Below are 17,649 nucleotides of genomic sequence, written 5' to 3' on the forward strand. Positions count from 1 at the left end.
TTTGTTTTGTTTTTTATTCTCTCCCGTTTTCTTTAATGGCCTTGAAGCCCTCTGTAACCTATGAATAATTGCTTCACTGTTTTTCCTGGGGGCTCATGTGTGTGAGACGAAGGTGCTATTAGGTCCTTCGTTTTCCAATTCCCAGACAGGAAATTAAGCTTTTCCCTCCATTCGAACTTAAAACATAACAAAATATGATGTGTTTGTGAAAACGAATCCCAAATAACACAAGGTTTTGTTTGTTTCATTAGCCTGAACCTTTCTTTAATGGCCTTTCTTTATAGGAAGAGCTTAAAGATGACTGATGTTTTTGTGTTGTTTTGATAAGGGCTTCCTTCACCTTTCTGAGCCTCAGTTTTCTGTTAAATTAGGGGCGGGGGGAGGGCGGGGGGTGTTTGGATGATCTAAACAAGACAGTGATTAGCAGCTTTGTAAAATCTTAAATGGAAAAGTGAAGTTATGAAACTAATTTTCAGAGGGGGGTCCAGGCTGAAGACAGCTCAGGTTTGTCTAAAAGCAGCATTGAAGAAAGGGAATAAAGTCATCCCCCAACCAGATTCTTGGGGATTATACTGGAAATATATAGCTTATTTCACCTCTTAGGGACTGTATTGCCTTTTAATTCTTTTCTTTATGACATTATCTAAACGCTTCAGAGAAAAATTATGCCATGTGTCTTAATTATTGACAGGTTGCCTGCATAGACAGTTTTTCCTGTTTGTAAATCACAAGTGGAAACTGTCTTGGCCGTATTGCTCCTATAAAAAAGCTATTCTAAGCCGTGTGAGCAGTTTTGGGAATAAAATCATGTATTATCAGATCAAAAATCATAGAAAACAGGGATGGAATGTGTTTAGGTTTTTATTTACTTTTTGTTTACTTAAGAATTTGAAGGTTCTTTTTGTATTTGTAAACTGAAAAAAAATGCTATTATACTGAAATTAGTGTAAAATGGAGACAGAGTAATTTCAGCACTAATTTTGAAAAGAATATTCTGAAATAAGCCAGGAATTAGAGTAGAAATTAAATGAATAAAATTCTACATTGGGACTTGAATTTTGTTAAAGATGTAAAAATTGCATGTCCCTTAAATGGCTTGCCTTTATACTACCTCAGTGGGCAAAAAACAACAACAACTCAGCCTTGTTTCTAAGGTATCACTTTTAATTGATTGAAAAATATATTGTTTGCTTTCTAAATTTTTATAAAGTTAAAAACACCCTGAAATGTTGGGAAACATGACACTTTTTTATTGTTAATCAACATAATTAGGTCAGTTTAAAAACCTGGTGTCTGAGACTGGCAGCTTTTTAAAAGTGCATCTCTAAGTCAGACCGATTTTAAAAATGGTTCTCTAAGTTAGGCAATTAAAAAAACATGTAAGATAAGTCAAATTATTAAAAATTGATGCCTAAATTACACAATTTGGAAAAATAGATACGTCAGAAACATTATAACCTAAGTAAAATAATTAAAAATCAATACCTAAAGTACACAATTTGGAAAAACAGATATGTCAGAAAATGTACAGATATTTTTAGGCAACTCAGACAATTTCTTGAAAATAGATTTCTAAAATCAAACTGAAAATACATGTCTACGTCTGAACATAAAAAAATATTTTCTGTACTTATACTACTTAAAATATATTTATCAGTCTGACTGTTTAAAAGATCAGTATAAGCAATCAGAGCATTTAAAATATTTTTGTAGTCAATTCAGAAAATCTAAGATATAGATTGGCAGTTAAACAAAAATGGTTTGCCTACATTAGAATTAAAAAAAATTTTATAATATTTTAAAATGTATATATATTTTAGAAATATATGTATTTTAATTGTGTGCATTGAAAAACATGTAGCATGTCATGAATTTCTGAAGTGTTTAGGGGTGAAGTATTCTATCTGCAATCTGCTTACAGTTGATTCTACAGAAACTATTCTGACACACACACAAAATCAAATATGGCCAGATTTTAACATGAATAAATAGCGAGTACAGTTTTCAACTTCTGGAAGTTGGAAAAGTGTTAAAAACATTTTTTGGGGAAAAACCCTTTTCTAACAATTTTTTTTTTAAACTTTGAATATACTCATGCAATGTTTTTCACTGCATACCTACCTCCCAAAATTTTTAAATCTCATTTCTGACTTGTAAATTTCAAAACCATATAGCAAGTTAAACTATATCTGTCAAATTTGAATATGGGCTGGGTTTTAGGTGATATTTTTAGGAAATTATTAATTAAACTGATTAATTGACTTAATTTTTAATTTTGTTAGAGAGGCCTGCTGAAATTTTTAGTGGTGAAATGTCAGAATATCACTTACTTTATAGTTTCCCCCCCCCATAAAGGAAAAAAATAAGGCAAAGTGTTACTAATTGTCCAGTGTAGTAATGATCATGTTTCTAAGGTATTGGTTTTAATTGATTGAAAAACACTGTTTTTAAATTGCTTTTTAAATATTTATAAGGTTCAAAACACCCTGAAACATTGGATAACATAAGATTTTCTTGATTATTCATAGTAATAATTAGGTCAGATAGTTTATACCATTTTTTATACTTTTCTGTATGCTTGAAAATTATAAGTAAAAACTTAAAATATATATACATCTATTATGGTAAAAACATGAGCAAAACAATTAAAAGAAGATAATTTGTAAATACCTAAAACTCAAGTAATTAAAAAAAGGAAGTAACTAAACTCTAGCGTTTAACTTAATTTAAAAAATCAGAACCTAAAATTTCTAATTCCTAGTTAGAAGAACAAGCTGTAGACATTTATTTTGGTGTGTGTGTTTGTTATCTCACACAACTGAAAATAAATGACATCTAAAGTAAGAGTTTTTGGTTTTTTAGTTTTAAACTTGAATTTCCACATCCTTATTTAAGGAAAATGCTGTGGAAATTGGTTATAAATTGGTGTGTGTATGTCACACACGATGAAACAATGCAGGACTAAAACCCTATAATTCAAAACATTTAAATATGCATTTTTTTTGCATCCTAATTTCAGGGGAAAATAATAAAGGCTGGTTGGTGATGATGGTGGAGTTATTGTGGGTACCTATACGTGCATACTAAAACAGATTTATGCAGCATTCAGGCAAATATGTCACAGGAATTCAAGGAAATGTGCAGTGACAAAACAAAACAATAAGTCCTAAGGGCCAGAAGGGACCTAAAGGTCATTTGACCCAACATGCCTGGCTGTGATAAATCCCTATGCCTGCCTTTCTTGACCACGTTCTGTGATGGCGATAAGAAGCTCCAGCAGCCGCTCAGTACACCGTTTGTACTTGCAAAAAAAAAAAAAAATTTTAATTTTATATATATATATATATATATATATATATATATATATATATATATATATAAATAAATGCGCGCCTCATTTAACCCCAACCTTGCCTGTATCTTGCATCCTGGGGCCCTAGCCCAGGTTCTGGCCCTTAGGGTCTCTTGATTCTTATGCATGACAACCCTGCAGGCTCCTTGTTCCCAAGAGATTTCTCTAGCTCAGCCATCCCGGCTCAGACGAAGAGGTTGTTTCTTGCCAATGAATGAAGTCCAATTTTTTGTGTCCTTTTTAAGTTCAACACCCAGAACTGAACAAAATTCCACTTAATTGTGTTCTTGGTTGTATTGATAAAAGCAGACTAATTGTTAAAAGCAAGCTGGGATTTGATTTTTAGACTGTCAGCAAAGTGCAGTTGTTGGCATTTCTCATTCATTCTGTTTTGGCCCCAGTTGTGGGTCCACCATCATGGTTATGCCTTGGGGCAGCATGAAATAAAGGAAGGAGCATTGTACTCTAATTCCAGGAATTTAGGGCTAAATTCCATGGCCCTGGCCCTGACTTAGAACCTGTCTTTAGGCAAGCTTTTAATCTCTGGCTATCTTTTGCCTTATTTATAAATTGAAGGGTTTGAGTTAGGTGGTTTCTAGTGGCCCTATGGATTCAACAATGCATCTTCAAGTTCTGTTTTATTACGTTGTTTCTTCTGACCAAGGCATACAGCCTTAGCTTTCAATTTGTAAAGGAGAAACCCGTAGTCAATAATAGTGCTGCGGCCTGTTAGCCCAATGTTACCGGCAAAAATCCTTAGAAGTAGCTCCAATACTGTGCAAAAATAATTTTGACATTATATCAGCCAAATGCAGATTTTAAGGTAGTACCTCATTCAAGTAGTTACAGGGAGTTTGGCTTCAAGAAGCTGAAATGAATTTACAAAGTTAAATAATCATTCAAAAAATGTTTAAGGTCTTGAATGAATGAAGGAAGGAAGGAATGAATGAATGAAAGAATGAAAAGTAGATATGGAGTTGTTCTTCTGATCTGATGAGGTGCCCTGTGACCTATACGGTTTCTCTTGATCTCCCAGAAAGATCTAATGGAGAGATTGCAGCTACTTTGTTAGTGTTTACTGCCTAATCTGTTCTCTGCTTTAAAATAATGCACAATCTATAAATGGAAGCTAGAGTTAATTGGTCTTAGATTAGTTTGAAACAAGCACATTATTTTTAATAAAACATGGTATGCTTTGGGGGAAAAACAAAGGATTAACTGATTATAAGAAACCTGAGCTCCTTCAGTCTTGACTATGATATTATTAGCTAAGATTTATTGAGCATTTCCTATGTGCCTAGTATTGGGCTAAGTCTTTTTGCATGTGCAGCCCCAATTTATCCTCACAGAGCTGTATCAAATAGGTGCTGCTGTTTTTCTCATGATACAGACAAGGAAACTGAGGTTTAGAAGAGTTGGGAGCCTTGCCCAGTGTCACCTAGCACAGGCCCGGGAGCTGGGATGGAACTCGGGCAAACCTGCCTCCCCGAGCCCTGTGCTGACCTGATGGGCACCGCAGCACTGCTGTTTCCCAGGGCTGATGCTGCAGGTCCTGGAAAATGCAAGGACCCGTTTTTTGTTTGTTTGCTTTTTTCCTTAAAATAAGAAAGCATCTTTCTTTACCTCACTTTACAACCATATATAGTCCATTTTAAACGCATGTTGACGGTTGTAAGTTTCAGTCCAGGCTGAGTCTGTTGAGAAATTAGTTCTCTGCCTTTAGAATCCAAGTATGAAATCATTGTATATTTCTCTTTAGATCTATTTGCTTTTTTGTTTCTAAAGATTCAATTTGAGCATCGAGGCTTACTTGAGAATAAGGGTACTTTGTTGGATAAAAGTGAAGCAAACTTTTATTTTGGCAGTAATGGAAATAAAGTAAATATCACTATAGCATAGACTTGAATTTCCAATTCATTTTACTCAACTTTTCCAGACTTCCTGAATAAACACAGATGGGTTTCCACTTATTTTTCAGTTTTATGTAGAAAGTTCTTTAGACTATAAATTCCACATGCTACTTGGAGTTTTCAATATTTTCTTGATTGCATGCCATTGGCAGGTCAGAAACCTAGATTTAGACATTATAAAGATTTAGAAGGTGATGATGCGTAGTAATGTGTTTTCATTTGGCTGTATTTTGTTTTTTCCTGATGGTAATTCTAAATGTTTTACTTTGGGTCTTGATAAAATTTTCTGGAATTTGGTGGTGGTGGTGGCAGGGGAGGGGATTTGAAATCCTTTGTTTTTTAAGTAGCAGATTTGGGTGGGAGTGGGGTTCCTTCGAAGAGATGACCTTCTGAATTTAATTTCCGAGGTGGTGTAATGGTGGCTTCCTATCACTTATAATTCACTGAATGGTTTATAAAATTGGAGAAGTTGGAAGGTAAGGTGGAAAGAGGCCTGAACACCTGGGTCTGTCCCCATGTCAGCCAGCAGTAACAAGCTCTGTGGCTTTGGGGAAATGGATTTATACATTCTGAAGCTTGGTTTTCTTATTTGTAAAAAATAGAGTTGTATCTAGCCCATGACTCTGATCCCACCTCTTATCAGCTAGTAATTGTAGAAACCAAGGATTAGGGTGTGTGTTTGGTTAATAACAGAAGAGGGCAGGCACACATGTAGCGGAGACCTCAACCATGTTTTGCAGTAATAACACTGTTCAAAGCCGAGGCCAGGAGCCGCTGCAATACGGCGGATGTGCACATGAGACACCGAAGTTGGGGCTTTGCCTGTGTCTTGTTTCAGGAATAAAAAACACTTAAATGCTTTGTTGCTGAAAATGTTATGCTTAAAAAATACAAACATTTTCTTCTTAAAGTAAAAGGTAATTCAGATTTCCATTTGACACTATCTTCTCTATTAATATCTTCTATACCACAATTATGGCAGGATGTGTAGTTCTCTTTTACTGTCATAACAAATTGTGGAAGGAACACAGAAGACTCTCAGCTTTCTATAGAATGTCAGCTAATTGAATTTTTACATAGAGGAATGTTTAATTACATTTTTATTGCTCTCATTGTTTAATATATTTTGGCTCTGATAGACCAGTTTCATTTGCACTATTAATTTTTAAATAGGAAGTTATGTTTTTGTTTTTGTGTGTGTTTTTCTGAATTTACTGCTAAGCATTAAAAACAATCAACACAGTTGATTATTGAAATTCACCACTAATTATTTCAGGGATCAATACCGTGAAGAAAAAAAAAAAGAGCTAGCTGCTTAGATTATCTGTCATTAGTATATGTCTATTCAGAAGATGGAGTTCCACATTGATCTGAAAAAGGACCTTTATTTTCAATTGAAACTTAATCCTTTGGGTGCCGGGGCTTCTTCCTTCCTACTACCCCTTAAATTTTTTTTCTCCTTCCCTGTTTTTGTTTTGTTTACTTGCTTTTATAATAGCTTTATAAATAAGCGTGCTTTCTAGACTAATAGTAACATATGCCAAGCAAATGGGGAGAGTTTTTCTCTGCTTTTACCACCTGTGTCTCTCTCCGGGGAAGAGCGGTTTCTCGGGTTGCTTGTTACCGCGGAGAAAGCTCGGGCTACAGGATTGAATTTGTGCAGACCTCACATATGTGGTCACTCAACTGTTGTCTAAATACAGCCATAGACAATTTTTGTGGGTTGTTCATTTTTCTAATTTTGCTGCATTTGCAGGGCTGATTTACATGTTAAAATATACATGCATTTGACACGGTAAAATTGCATTTCAGCGTTGCTCTCCTATTTTCTCTTCCTAAGGGGAATTTAGAATATTATATGTAGTAGTTGACATTTATGAAACAGATGAGCATTATATTTTAGTGAAACTAAAGCAAGTGTGTTTTATTTGTTTCTATTGTGTTTTAATTTTTACAACTATGTATTGTATGTTTCCTATTATTTCCAAAACAACAATCACAGTAAATAAAAATAAAAAACATATTTATGTAGCCTTTTTATAAAAAAAAAACACAAAGGAAGAATCATAATTGGGAGATTGTTTAAATGCCTTGGTTAGTGGATCTTTATTTTTAGTCAGCTTTAGAGTTATTTAAAATCTCAGTGCTTTCTCAACTGACCATATCTTATCTGTCTGTCTGTCTGTCCGTCCCCATCCTGCTTTCTCTTTGCTGTCCCTAACTGGATGGGACTCTTGGGACCGACATATCTCTTCAGGAGCTGGATGAGGTATTGTGTTTTGAATATTTTTGTATGTTAATTCATGAAATTATGCCTGTTTTTCTGAAGTCTCTGGTCATATATAAAATGCTAACAGAGCTCACACACATTTTAGCATTTGTTTTGATTACTTATAATTGCTGTGTTTAATGATTTAACACCTAGGATTTATTGAATATATTTTCACACCAGGTGAATTGATTTAGAGCAGTGGTTCTCAACCTTTCTAATGCCGCGACCCTTTAATACAGTTCCTCATGTTGTGGTGACCCCCAACCATAAAATTATTTTCGTTGCTACTTCATAACTGTAATTTTGCTACTGTTAATGAATCGTAATGTAAATATCTGTGTTTTCCGATGGTCTTAGGCTCTACAGCAGCGGTTCTCAACCTGTGGGTCGCGACCCACAGGTTGAGAACCGCTAGCAGGGTCACCTAAGACCATCGGAAAACACAGATATTTACATTACGATTCATTAACAGTAGCAAAATTACAGTTATGAAGTAGCAACGAAAATAATTTTATGGTTGGGGGTCACCACAACATGAGGAACTGTATTAAAGGGTCGCGGCATCAGAAAGGTTGAGAACCACTGCCTTACAGGAAAAGGCTGGGATGGAAGAGAAACTTCCTTTGTATTGCAAACTTTTTTCTTAGGTTGGATATATATTTTTAACCACCTGCAAGTATTACTTTATTCATTAAGAAACAATTAGTGTTTATAAACATTCCCTCAGCTGGTGGCTCGCTGAGTTGGTGCCGTGGCCATGCCTGACTGAGGAACCTTCCTGCCTGTACCACCTGGGCACTGGGCCTAGAGAGGTCAGAGGTCACTGCAGCTCACACACAATGAACCTCAGCATCTCTGGGGCACAGCAGTCGTGGTGGGTTTGCTGACCAGACGCTTGGGACATGGAGAGCAGGCCTTTTAGAACAGATGTTACCCCTTGCTGAACAGTTTGGAAATAGGGGTCTCATGGTCCCAAAAGAAGTTTATGATGGGGGAAATAATGACCACGGAACAGCCTTACATTGAAGAAGCACTGAGTACTTGTCACACGCGGGGCAAGCACAGCTTTGGTCACACTTAGGGGTCTGTCATCTGACTGGTCCCAGGCTCTTCCTCATCCTCTTCAGGCATCAAGCTCCACCGCCTGGCTGCTCACTGGGGACGAGCAGTCCCGCTGCTTGCCTTACTCTGAGCTTCTGGGTGTTCAAAGGGGGCTGCATTCTGTGACCAGTGACCTGAGTGACGCCACTTTCTCCACCACACCCAGTGCTGTTAGAGTTCTCTGAACAGAGCCCAGTACTCGACTCTAGGCACCTCATCCCCTTCAGTAGTTTACTTGCCCCTTCTTGTCCTTTGTCCACAACCTTTGTGTCTTTTATGAATTAGCTTTTAGAGTTGTACATGACATATTTACTTCATTTGTTCATTCCACCCATTTGTTGTTGACTCATTCAGCTAATTATAATTGGATAGTTATGACTGCTGAGTGCCAGGTGCTGAGCGAGGCACTGGAGAGGTGCTGGGGATGGTGTCCAGAGCCTTGCTTCGCCAAGGCTGCAGGGTGCTTCAAACAGCCGTCTTCTGGGAAGGGTCAAAGTGGCCCCAGTTCCCGGTGTGGGTTAGATGGAAGGCCAGCCCTGGTAGGTGAGGCCTGAGCCAGCTTTCCTGACTGCAGCACTTGGGCTTCCCAGAGTAAAGCCATCTGGGGCTTCCTGTCATTTGTCCACATTAGTGGGTCATTCTCCTACTGAAACCAACTCAAAACCTGCATCCTGGGGGTACCAGCCTTCATTGTCCTGCAGAATACTAAGTGCGGTGTCCCCGAGGAGGAGGCCTTGCCTCTTCCCCAGACAGTCTTCCCTCCTTGTCTCTAATCTCGTTCTTCTGATGACAGTTGTCTTAAGAGGAGTCGTCTCAAGGTTGTGGGTTTTTAAAAATCTGCATAAGAATATTTATCTCTTGTAATTAAGAGATAAATGTCAAGCTCCCAAACCACATAGCATAGCCTGGGGAGGGCAGGGTGAAGTAAATGGAGGCCACAGGCTGGGCTCCCTGATCATCCTGCTGAGGGTGGCTTTGAGAAAGTCTCTGAACCCAGCTGGGCCTCAGTGTCCATGTTTGTAAAACAAGGAGTGGTGCCCAATCCCCTCTACAGGTTTGTTGTTGGGACTAAAAAAACAAAGTCAGTGGAAGTGCAGCACCCACAGCACGCGGTCATTATTGCTCCCTCTCAGCATTTTTAAGGGGGTGTAGTCATTGAGAAAACAAGAAAAGCCCATCAGACTAGCAGCATTTATATCTGATTGCTGTGATTCTCAGATTTTTTTTATGTCTATAGTTTTGCACATTTAAAGCAGTGTCTATTTTGAACATTTATTGTTTCACAATCAAGAAAGTAAACACTATTTTAAGAGTATCACAGCTCTAAAATAAAGTGTAGTGCTGACATCCAGATTCTCTCTTACCCACGTGCTTATTCACTCCCTCAAGGAAAGTGAGGTTTCTTAAGCCTAATAGTCCATCAGTGAAGTCAGGAGCCTCTGAGCCTGGGAGTTATGCTTGTGCTCCAGGATTGTCTCACTTGGATGAGAGAGTTGCTAGGCTGTAGTTTTCACCGTCCTTTTGGACCTTTTTAAATGTTCATCCAGAATTGTCAGTGTTGCTGCTGATCAGCATGCATTGTGGCCGAACCTAGTTCATTGTTTTAGATGGGGGGGTGGAGGTAAGGGTGGGGATGGAGGGGTGTATGTGTCTGACTTTCTTAATCTCAACAGCAGCTTTGCCATTTCCTTAATATTATAGTTCCCTAACTCAGACATCTCGTAAAGGCAGGGTTTTATAAGTAGGAAGGCCGTATGTTTGGAACAGCAATATTTATCAGCAAGAGCGTGTGTGTGCGTGTGCATGTGCGCCTTCCATAGATTAAGAACTTGTCCACACAGTCTGGCACTCTCCAGGGGCACAGGTGTCAACATTTAAAGTGGACCAAGAGCAAAAGATAACTAGTGAAACTAGCAAGAAGCCTTTTGGTGTGATGTTTTGAGCATCTGCTGAGGTTTTCCTGCGTTGGTGAGGGCAAGGTAGATGAGTGTGTGTGCTCAGATAGTCACCCCAGAGTTCTTGAAGGACAGAGCTAAAAACAAAGAGACAAGAGTTCATAAGTTCTTAATTCTCATAAGTACAATTTTTTTATTTAAAAAGTTTTCTTATTTAACAAGTATGGAGAGATTTTATTTTATTTTTTACTTCAGAAGCAGAAGTTTATTTAAGAAAAGCTTTAATCACCAACATCATATATCTGGAGGGAGATTATGTTGAAGTTCAGCAAGGATAAGTAAAGAGAATTAAAAATCTGGCAGGTTTTTAAAGGTCTATTGACTAAGATGGCAACATGTCTTGGATCTTAAAATGATTTTAAAAAATGGTTTTTAAATGGGAACTGAGATTTCTGAAGTTGAAAGGGTGATTTTGCACTTAAAATGTATTTATGTTCGTATTAGTTTGCATTTTAAATAATTGACACTTCTATTATGTTTTTCCTTCCCAAAACATACTCTTTAAAAAAAAAAAAGAAAAGAAATAGTACAAACTGTGATATAGATCACAAGCCACACCAATAAAAACATGACACATTTCTTCTGAGTCGGCTGCATTTCATTATCATGGTGAGCTGTTGCTATAGACCAGTGGTCACCAACCTTTCGGACCTCACAGACCACCAGTTGGCGAACGCTGCTATAGACTGTCACAAAGGGGACAGGTTATTCCCTATTTAGTTTGTAATCCCAAAGAGTCAGCTTTTCTGTCTTACTGGCAAAATCCTGATGTGGAGTGTGGGCAGACAAGGCCAGCTAGGTGGGCTGGCATCTGACCCTTCATGTGAGGACATGACACAACAGAGTGATTTCTTCCTAGTTTTGATTTACATTCATTTTGGGAGGGGGAGAGGGACCACATCTAAAGTATAAAGTCAAGTACTGCTTTAAATAGTTGAATGTACTTCCAACAGACTTTTCATACATGATTTAAAATTTCTCATTTGTTTCAGATAAGTTGATACTAGTTACTCTGCAGATATCTCTTTATCTTTTTTAGTTTAATGTGTATTTGTAAACAGTAAAAACGGTACATCCTGAGTTAAAAACTGTAAATACAACGAATTATTATTATTACTCTAGTGAAATAATAGTGGGTTAGATAATAAATTGCCACAGTGGCAGTACTATGACCCATGACCTTAGCAATTTCAGGTTTTGCTTTGTGTAAACAGTTGGAGGTTAAGTTCAAGTTCTGCTCCAATCAGGTAACAACTCTGTGTCCAGCACCGGCTGTAGAGCTGGCAGAACCCGAGAGCTGGGCAGGTGGTTTGCCCCTTGTGCCTTGGTCAGTGTACCCTCCGCAAAGTCCCAACCCTTGGTGACTTTGCAGCGGGACCTCAGGAATAAACAGCTCTGCCTCTCACTGTCTGTGCCTGCGCCGAGTGGATGAGGTCTGCACCTGGTCCCTACGTCCACAGTTGGTCAGAGAGACTGCTTTTTGTTGACACTTGTCATGGGAGCCTGTCCTGTGGTTCCTGGTGGGGGCCTGTTTTGTGTTGTAGTTTTTGTTGTTGTTTTAATTGACTTTAGAGAGAGAGGAAGAGAGAAGGAATAGAGAGATAGAAACATTGATGAGAGAGAAACATCATTGATTAGCAGCCTCCTGCACGCCCCCCACTGGGAATTGAACCAGTGATCTCTTGGCTCATGGGTCAACGCTCAACCATTGAGCCACACCGGCAGGGCTTGTTTTAATCTGAGGGTGTTTATTGTCCTGATTAGTCATTTTCTTAGCAAATTGCAATTATATTTCATGGGCCTGTCAAAGTGATTGGCAGCTGGTGGAGTGCATGGGGCTTCTGGAGTCAGCCAACCAAGTTTTAATCTGTCACTAATAGCTTTGTGGCCTTGGGCAAGGTCCTTAACTTTTCTGAGTTTCAATTTCCTCACTTATAAATTGGAATAATAGGTTCCTAGCTCACCTAGCTTTTGTGAGGATTAAAGTAAAAAAAAAGGCATGTAGAATTCCTATTAGTGAACTCTTAAAAACAAACAAGATGACCACCTTCTCGGACTCAGAGTCCCAGACAGTGGAGGTGGCTGACACACCATTTTTGTTTTAGAAACTGAAATGACGCAAATGCAGGTGACTTATTCAAGGCTCAGCTCTCTGGGACGGTGATGGGCATGGTTCCTTCAGTATGGTCTTTATGTGATACGCACTTCCTGAACACACAGAATGCTCTGAGAAATGGGGGCAGAACCACGCAGGGGGAGCAGATGCAAGACCTCCAATTGCTTTTAGGGATTTTGCTGTCAGTCAACTCCCTGTTCAGAATTCAGGGCTCATTACTTGAAGGGTTCTTTTGATCTCTGTTTTTTCTTATGTGATATATTTCCTCCTTCATCTGTGGATTTAAAATTTTTATCTTGTTCCTTTATTGTTAAAAAAGCAAACAAGTATTTGCTGAACGAATGAAAACGTAAATTTAGATAAATGCAGGAAAGGGGGGAAGAAAGACAATATAAATTCTTCCCCAATTTTGCAGTGTGGCTTAGAAAATGTACTAGTGTTTACCTACAAAGGACTTTTATATGCTGTTTGCCATTCTGTTTTCCTCATCATTTGGATCTTTTGAAACGGGCATTTATAAATTCTGAGCTCCGGAGGGCCCCTCAAGAGTCTTTCTTCCTGCTTACTGCCTCCAGGCGAGAGAACAGCTTAACCAACCCCCAAACCCATGATTTCCTTCCTGTTCTTCAGAGCTCTCTAAGGCAGGGTATTATATAGGTAAAATAAGCAACGACTATCGATATTATTTCAAAATAAGTGAAAATGTTGTCTGTGGACATTTTATCGAAGAAAGGAAATGACAGTGTAACACTGCATTGAGATTGTAAGGATTGCTTTTGCCAAATGGTAGATAATTTGCTAACCATTTAAGCATTTCTTTCACACATTTGAACACATGGTTAATGATCTCATGGCCAAGTTAACTGGATCAGCCCTGTTTCCAAAATAAGCTGAATGTATGGAAGTGAAGGCTGCTGCTGCTGCTGCTGCTGTTGAACTTTGCACATTGATTCCATTTACTGCCTAGTATTTTATTTTCAATTACAGTTTACATCTAATTTTATTTTGTATTCGTTTCAGGTGTACAGCATGAGTGATTAGACAATCATATACTTTACAAAGTGCTCCCCCTGATATTTTCAGTACCGACCTGGCACCTACATAGTTATTTGAATATTATTGACTATATTCCCTATGCTGTACTTTGCATCCCAGCCTAGCTTTTTGTTTGTTTGTTTTATTTTTGTTTTTGTTTTTTACTTCTGTCTGATCACATTAATTGTTGAGTACTAAGAGGTCTTTTAAGGAGCTTTTGTTGACTTTCTAGTTATATTTCTATAGGCAGATCAAGTCAAATATATGTTCACAAGTATGTCCAAGAAAATTAAGAACTGGTGCATGGAAATATAGGAAAGCAGTTCCAGTCTTAGCAATCTCAAAAGCATGTGGATAGTCAGGCACGTGTGTGTGCTCCTCCACTTCTGTACTTTCTCAGGGAGTGAGCATGTGCTTAGCTAAACTGAATCTGAATGGTTTTGTAACATTCCTTTATTTCCCTGTAGCTTGCCGATGACCGGATGGCTCTGGTGTCCAGCATTAGCTTAGATCCAGAAGCAGTGATTGGCGTGACAAAACGGTTACCTCCTAAATGGGTGGATGGAGTGGATGAAGTAAGTTGAATATTAGTTTTACACTGTCTTACTTATTTAAGTAATTATGACATTAACATGTTTTAAGATATTTGCCATAAAAACTGATTTGGCTACACTTGAATGCATGTCCCAGGAAAACTTTAGCTTTCGGTTACTTCAGTGTGCACACCACAAGAAAGGTGTGTGTGTGAGAGAGTGAGTAAGTGATTTTGGCTTAGCAGTAACTACCTGAACCATAGAGAGAAATTGAAGAAATGCGTATCATGGAGGAGTGGTATTTGAATTTCTGGCTCTCTGAATGGGACATTGCTCATGCGTCAGGCAGCCTGCAAGTTGGCTGGAGACACAACTCTACCTGGAGTGTCACTGACTGTCTCGGTGGCAGGCAGGTACCTGGCAGGCTCAGTGGAGTTCTGGTGATTTCATTTGTTTAGATCCAGTACGATGTTGGCCGGATTAAACAGAAGATGAAGGAGTTAGCCAGCCTGCATGACCAGCATTTGAACAGACCCACCCTGGATGACAGCAGTGAGCAGGAGCACGCCATTGAGATAACCACCCAAGAGGTCACGCAGGTGAGGCTGGAAGTCAGTTCCCAGCCTTTAGGACCACCTCAGAAGCCGGAGCTGGTAGAACTCAAGTCAGAAGCACCTTTGCCTACAGTTTCACTTCCCAGCCTGAGGGTCAGAAAGTACAAGTGGAGGCGGAGCTTCTCCGGTGTCCTCTACCAGCGCCATGTCTGCAGGAGTTGGGATGGGTTTCAGTTGTTGATACATACTACTGTGGATTAATTTAAAAAATTAAACCCAGAGCATTACTGAGTTCAATCATTTGATTTTAAAATGTGTATAACTTCTATCATATACTAGTGTTTAAACATTTTTTGTGTTAAAAGTGGTCCTCGTAATTAGAGGTTGGGAGTTTCTGCCCTAGACTGAGAAACTTAGTATCCTAGAAAAACGTGTCCTCTCTTGTAAAATGTTAAGTTTGAGTCATTTTGAGCAATATAACCAGTGTTTAAACTTTAGTGTTTACATTCTTTATTTAAATCTGGGTGCTGAGGAGAAGCTGGGTGATGTACTGTTTGGATGCGGCTCTCAACAGTGGAGCAGTGGCCAGATTCTCTCTTAATCCCCCCATACCAGGGTTCTTGTCTGCAAAATGGGAATAGTAGCTCGTGCCTCTGAGGAGGGCGGTGCGGGAGAAGGAGAAGCTAGAGCTGTGGGGCGTGGGTGTGGGAGGGCCATCCGAGCTCAGCGGGCTGTGCACACAGAGTGGCCTGCGTGTGAATTTGCCCTGTGCTCCTGTCAGTGCTAGTCTGAGCAGAGTTTTAAGCCTCACTGGGCCTCCTGGCTCCTTTCAGCTCTTCCACAGGTGCCAACGCGCGGTTCAGGCTCTGCCCAGCCGGGCCCGCAGGACCTGCTCGGAGCAGGAGGAGCGGCTGCTCCGCAACGTGGTAGCCTCGCTGGCGCAGGCCCTGCAGGAGCTGTCCGCTGGCTTCCGGCACGCACAGGGCTGCTACCTGAGACGTGAGTGTGACCGCGGCCTGGCCACGTTTTTTGTCTTCTCTGCTGGCCACGGATTCTCCGCTCGGTCCTGAACCTTTAACTGGGCTACCCCCCGTGTGACACCGGTCCCATGGAGGCGCGGGTGGTGTCATGTAGTTCACAGCTAGGAAGACAAAACTTACTAGGTGTCAAGCTTAAAGAACTTGAAATTCAACCCAGACCATGTGAAAACCTGTAGCTTTCTAGGTGCTGGAATGGGGAGCTGGTAATTAATAGGTAAAACGTGTTCTAATGGTATTAAAGCTCCGTGTTTCCATAGCAACCCGAGTCTCTGAGCGGCCAGCACCTTTCTGGGTGGAGTTTCAACACTGCTTTAGGCTGGGTCTCGTGACTCCAAATAGACGTGATTCAAAAAAGTTGGTCAGGTTTCCCTACAGACTGTTGTTTCTTTACCACCATTGGCATCAATAACATCCCCACATACTCTAGCAGTCTAGTCCTCCTTTCTTCTACAACTGCATATTCGTATTTTAATTTTGTTACTCCTAAAATTTGATTTAATGCCATTGGGAATTCATACTAGAAATGCTTCTAGAGAAAAATATTGATTTTTTTTTTTTTATGTTTTGTAGCAGCAGTTAGATTAAATATTTCTGCTCCACTTAGAGATTCTCATATGGTTCTGTCATTTTGTCATTCACTTGGCATCGAGTGAACTGTACACATTTACAGTGTCATTTGGTCTTTCACATGTTGTATGTTTATAATCTTTAATGCCTTCCCTCCCCAAAGCTGCTGAGAATATCTCCACTTTGACTGTTGAGTTTTAATCTAGATTTCCCCTTTCTAATGGTAAGCAGTAACCAGGATGTTTTACATATTCCAAGTAAAGTGAATTCCTATCTGTGATAGGCATGAAGAACCGAGAGGAAAGATCCCAGCATTTTTTTGATACATCAGTACCACTAATGGATGATGGAGACGATGATACTCTTTATGATCGGGTACGTGAAGGGACTATGTTCTGTTTTCTTCTCTTCACAGACCGTAGCTTTACAAGGCAACAGACCAGTGCTGCGTGACTCGTGGTCCATCAAGTAGATTTTACAGCAGGCTGGCAGACAGTCATGGGCCATACCTTCTTCCTTTCCAAAGGCTTCAGGGAGACCTTGTAATTCCCTTCTGGACTTGGGGAGAGACACGCATGGCTCTCCCTCCAGGTTCTGCTAGCCAGGCCTTGCGTGGCCACAGGCAGGAGATTCTCTCCAGGCGTTCTGCTTTCACCAGTCCTGCTTTAGGTGCCGCTTGCTATGGAAATATGGGTTTTTCCTTCTCGGAAAAATAAGTGTTTATGTATATGTGCTTTATAGAAATGTTTTCAGGTATCATTTTCTTTAAATTATGTCTAAAATGGTACACCAAAGCTTTCTCCAGGGGGGCAATCTAACATGTGGATTCTGTACTCCTTTCTACTAGGGTTTCACAGATGACCAGCTGGTGCTCCTGGACCAGAACACACTGATGGTGGAGGAGAGGGAGCGGGAGATCCACCAGATTGTGCAGTCGATTTCTGACCTAAATGAGATCTTTCGGGACTTAGGAGCAATGATTATAGAGCAGGTATGTCAGTTTACCTTCCTCATCAATGGGTTTTTCTGCCATAAAATCTGGTCCTTCTCCAAACTTGGTTGACTCTGCACTCCTATCAGGAAAAAAATAATAACCTCCGCCGAAACCGGTTTGGCTCAGTGGATAGAGCATCGGCCTGCGGACTGAGAGGTCCCGGGTTCGATTCCGGTCAAGGGCATGTACCTTGGTTGCGGGCACATCCCCAGTGGGAGGT

At 39.7% G+C, this 17,649-nt stretch overlaps 1 protein-coding gene across 9 annotated transcripts in view; it reads left to right on the forward strand.

The window, feature by feature from the left end:
• Positions 1-17,649, forward strand: part of STX16 (syntaxin 16) — a 35,774-nt gene that overhangs the window by 1,352 nt on the left and 16,773 nt on the right. For 5 of the 9 annotated variants that reach the window (XR_013961527.1, XM_080686199.1, XM_080686200.1 and 2 more), the window contains exons 2-7: positions 7,520-7,531; positions 14,209-14,316; positions 14,733-14,873; positions 15,662-15,827; positions 16,719-16,810; positions 17,283-17,426. Coding sequence is in view for 8 of the 9 variants with exons in the window: in XM_080686199.1 (XP_080542325.1) it covers positions 7,520-7,531; positions 14,209-14,316; positions 14,733-14,873; positions 15,662-15,827; positions 16,719-16,810; positions 17,283-17,426 (663 nt within the window). In the remaining variant the exon portion in view is untranslated. The remainder of the gene's footprint in view (positions 1-7,519; positions 7,532-14,208; positions 14,317-14,732; positions 14,874-15,661; positions 15,828-16,718; positions 16,811-17,282; positions 17,427-17,649) is intronic. The other 4 variants (XM_080686205.1, XM_080686202.1, XM_080686204.1 and 1 more) reach the window with 1 other exon arrangement.

The sequence above is a fragment of the Plecotus auritus genome (assembly GCF_963455305.1).
Source record: "Plecotus auritus genome assembly, chromosome: 8".
NCBI lineage: Eukaryota > Metazoa > Chordata > Mammalia > Chiroptera > Vespertilionidae > Plecotus > Plecotus auritus.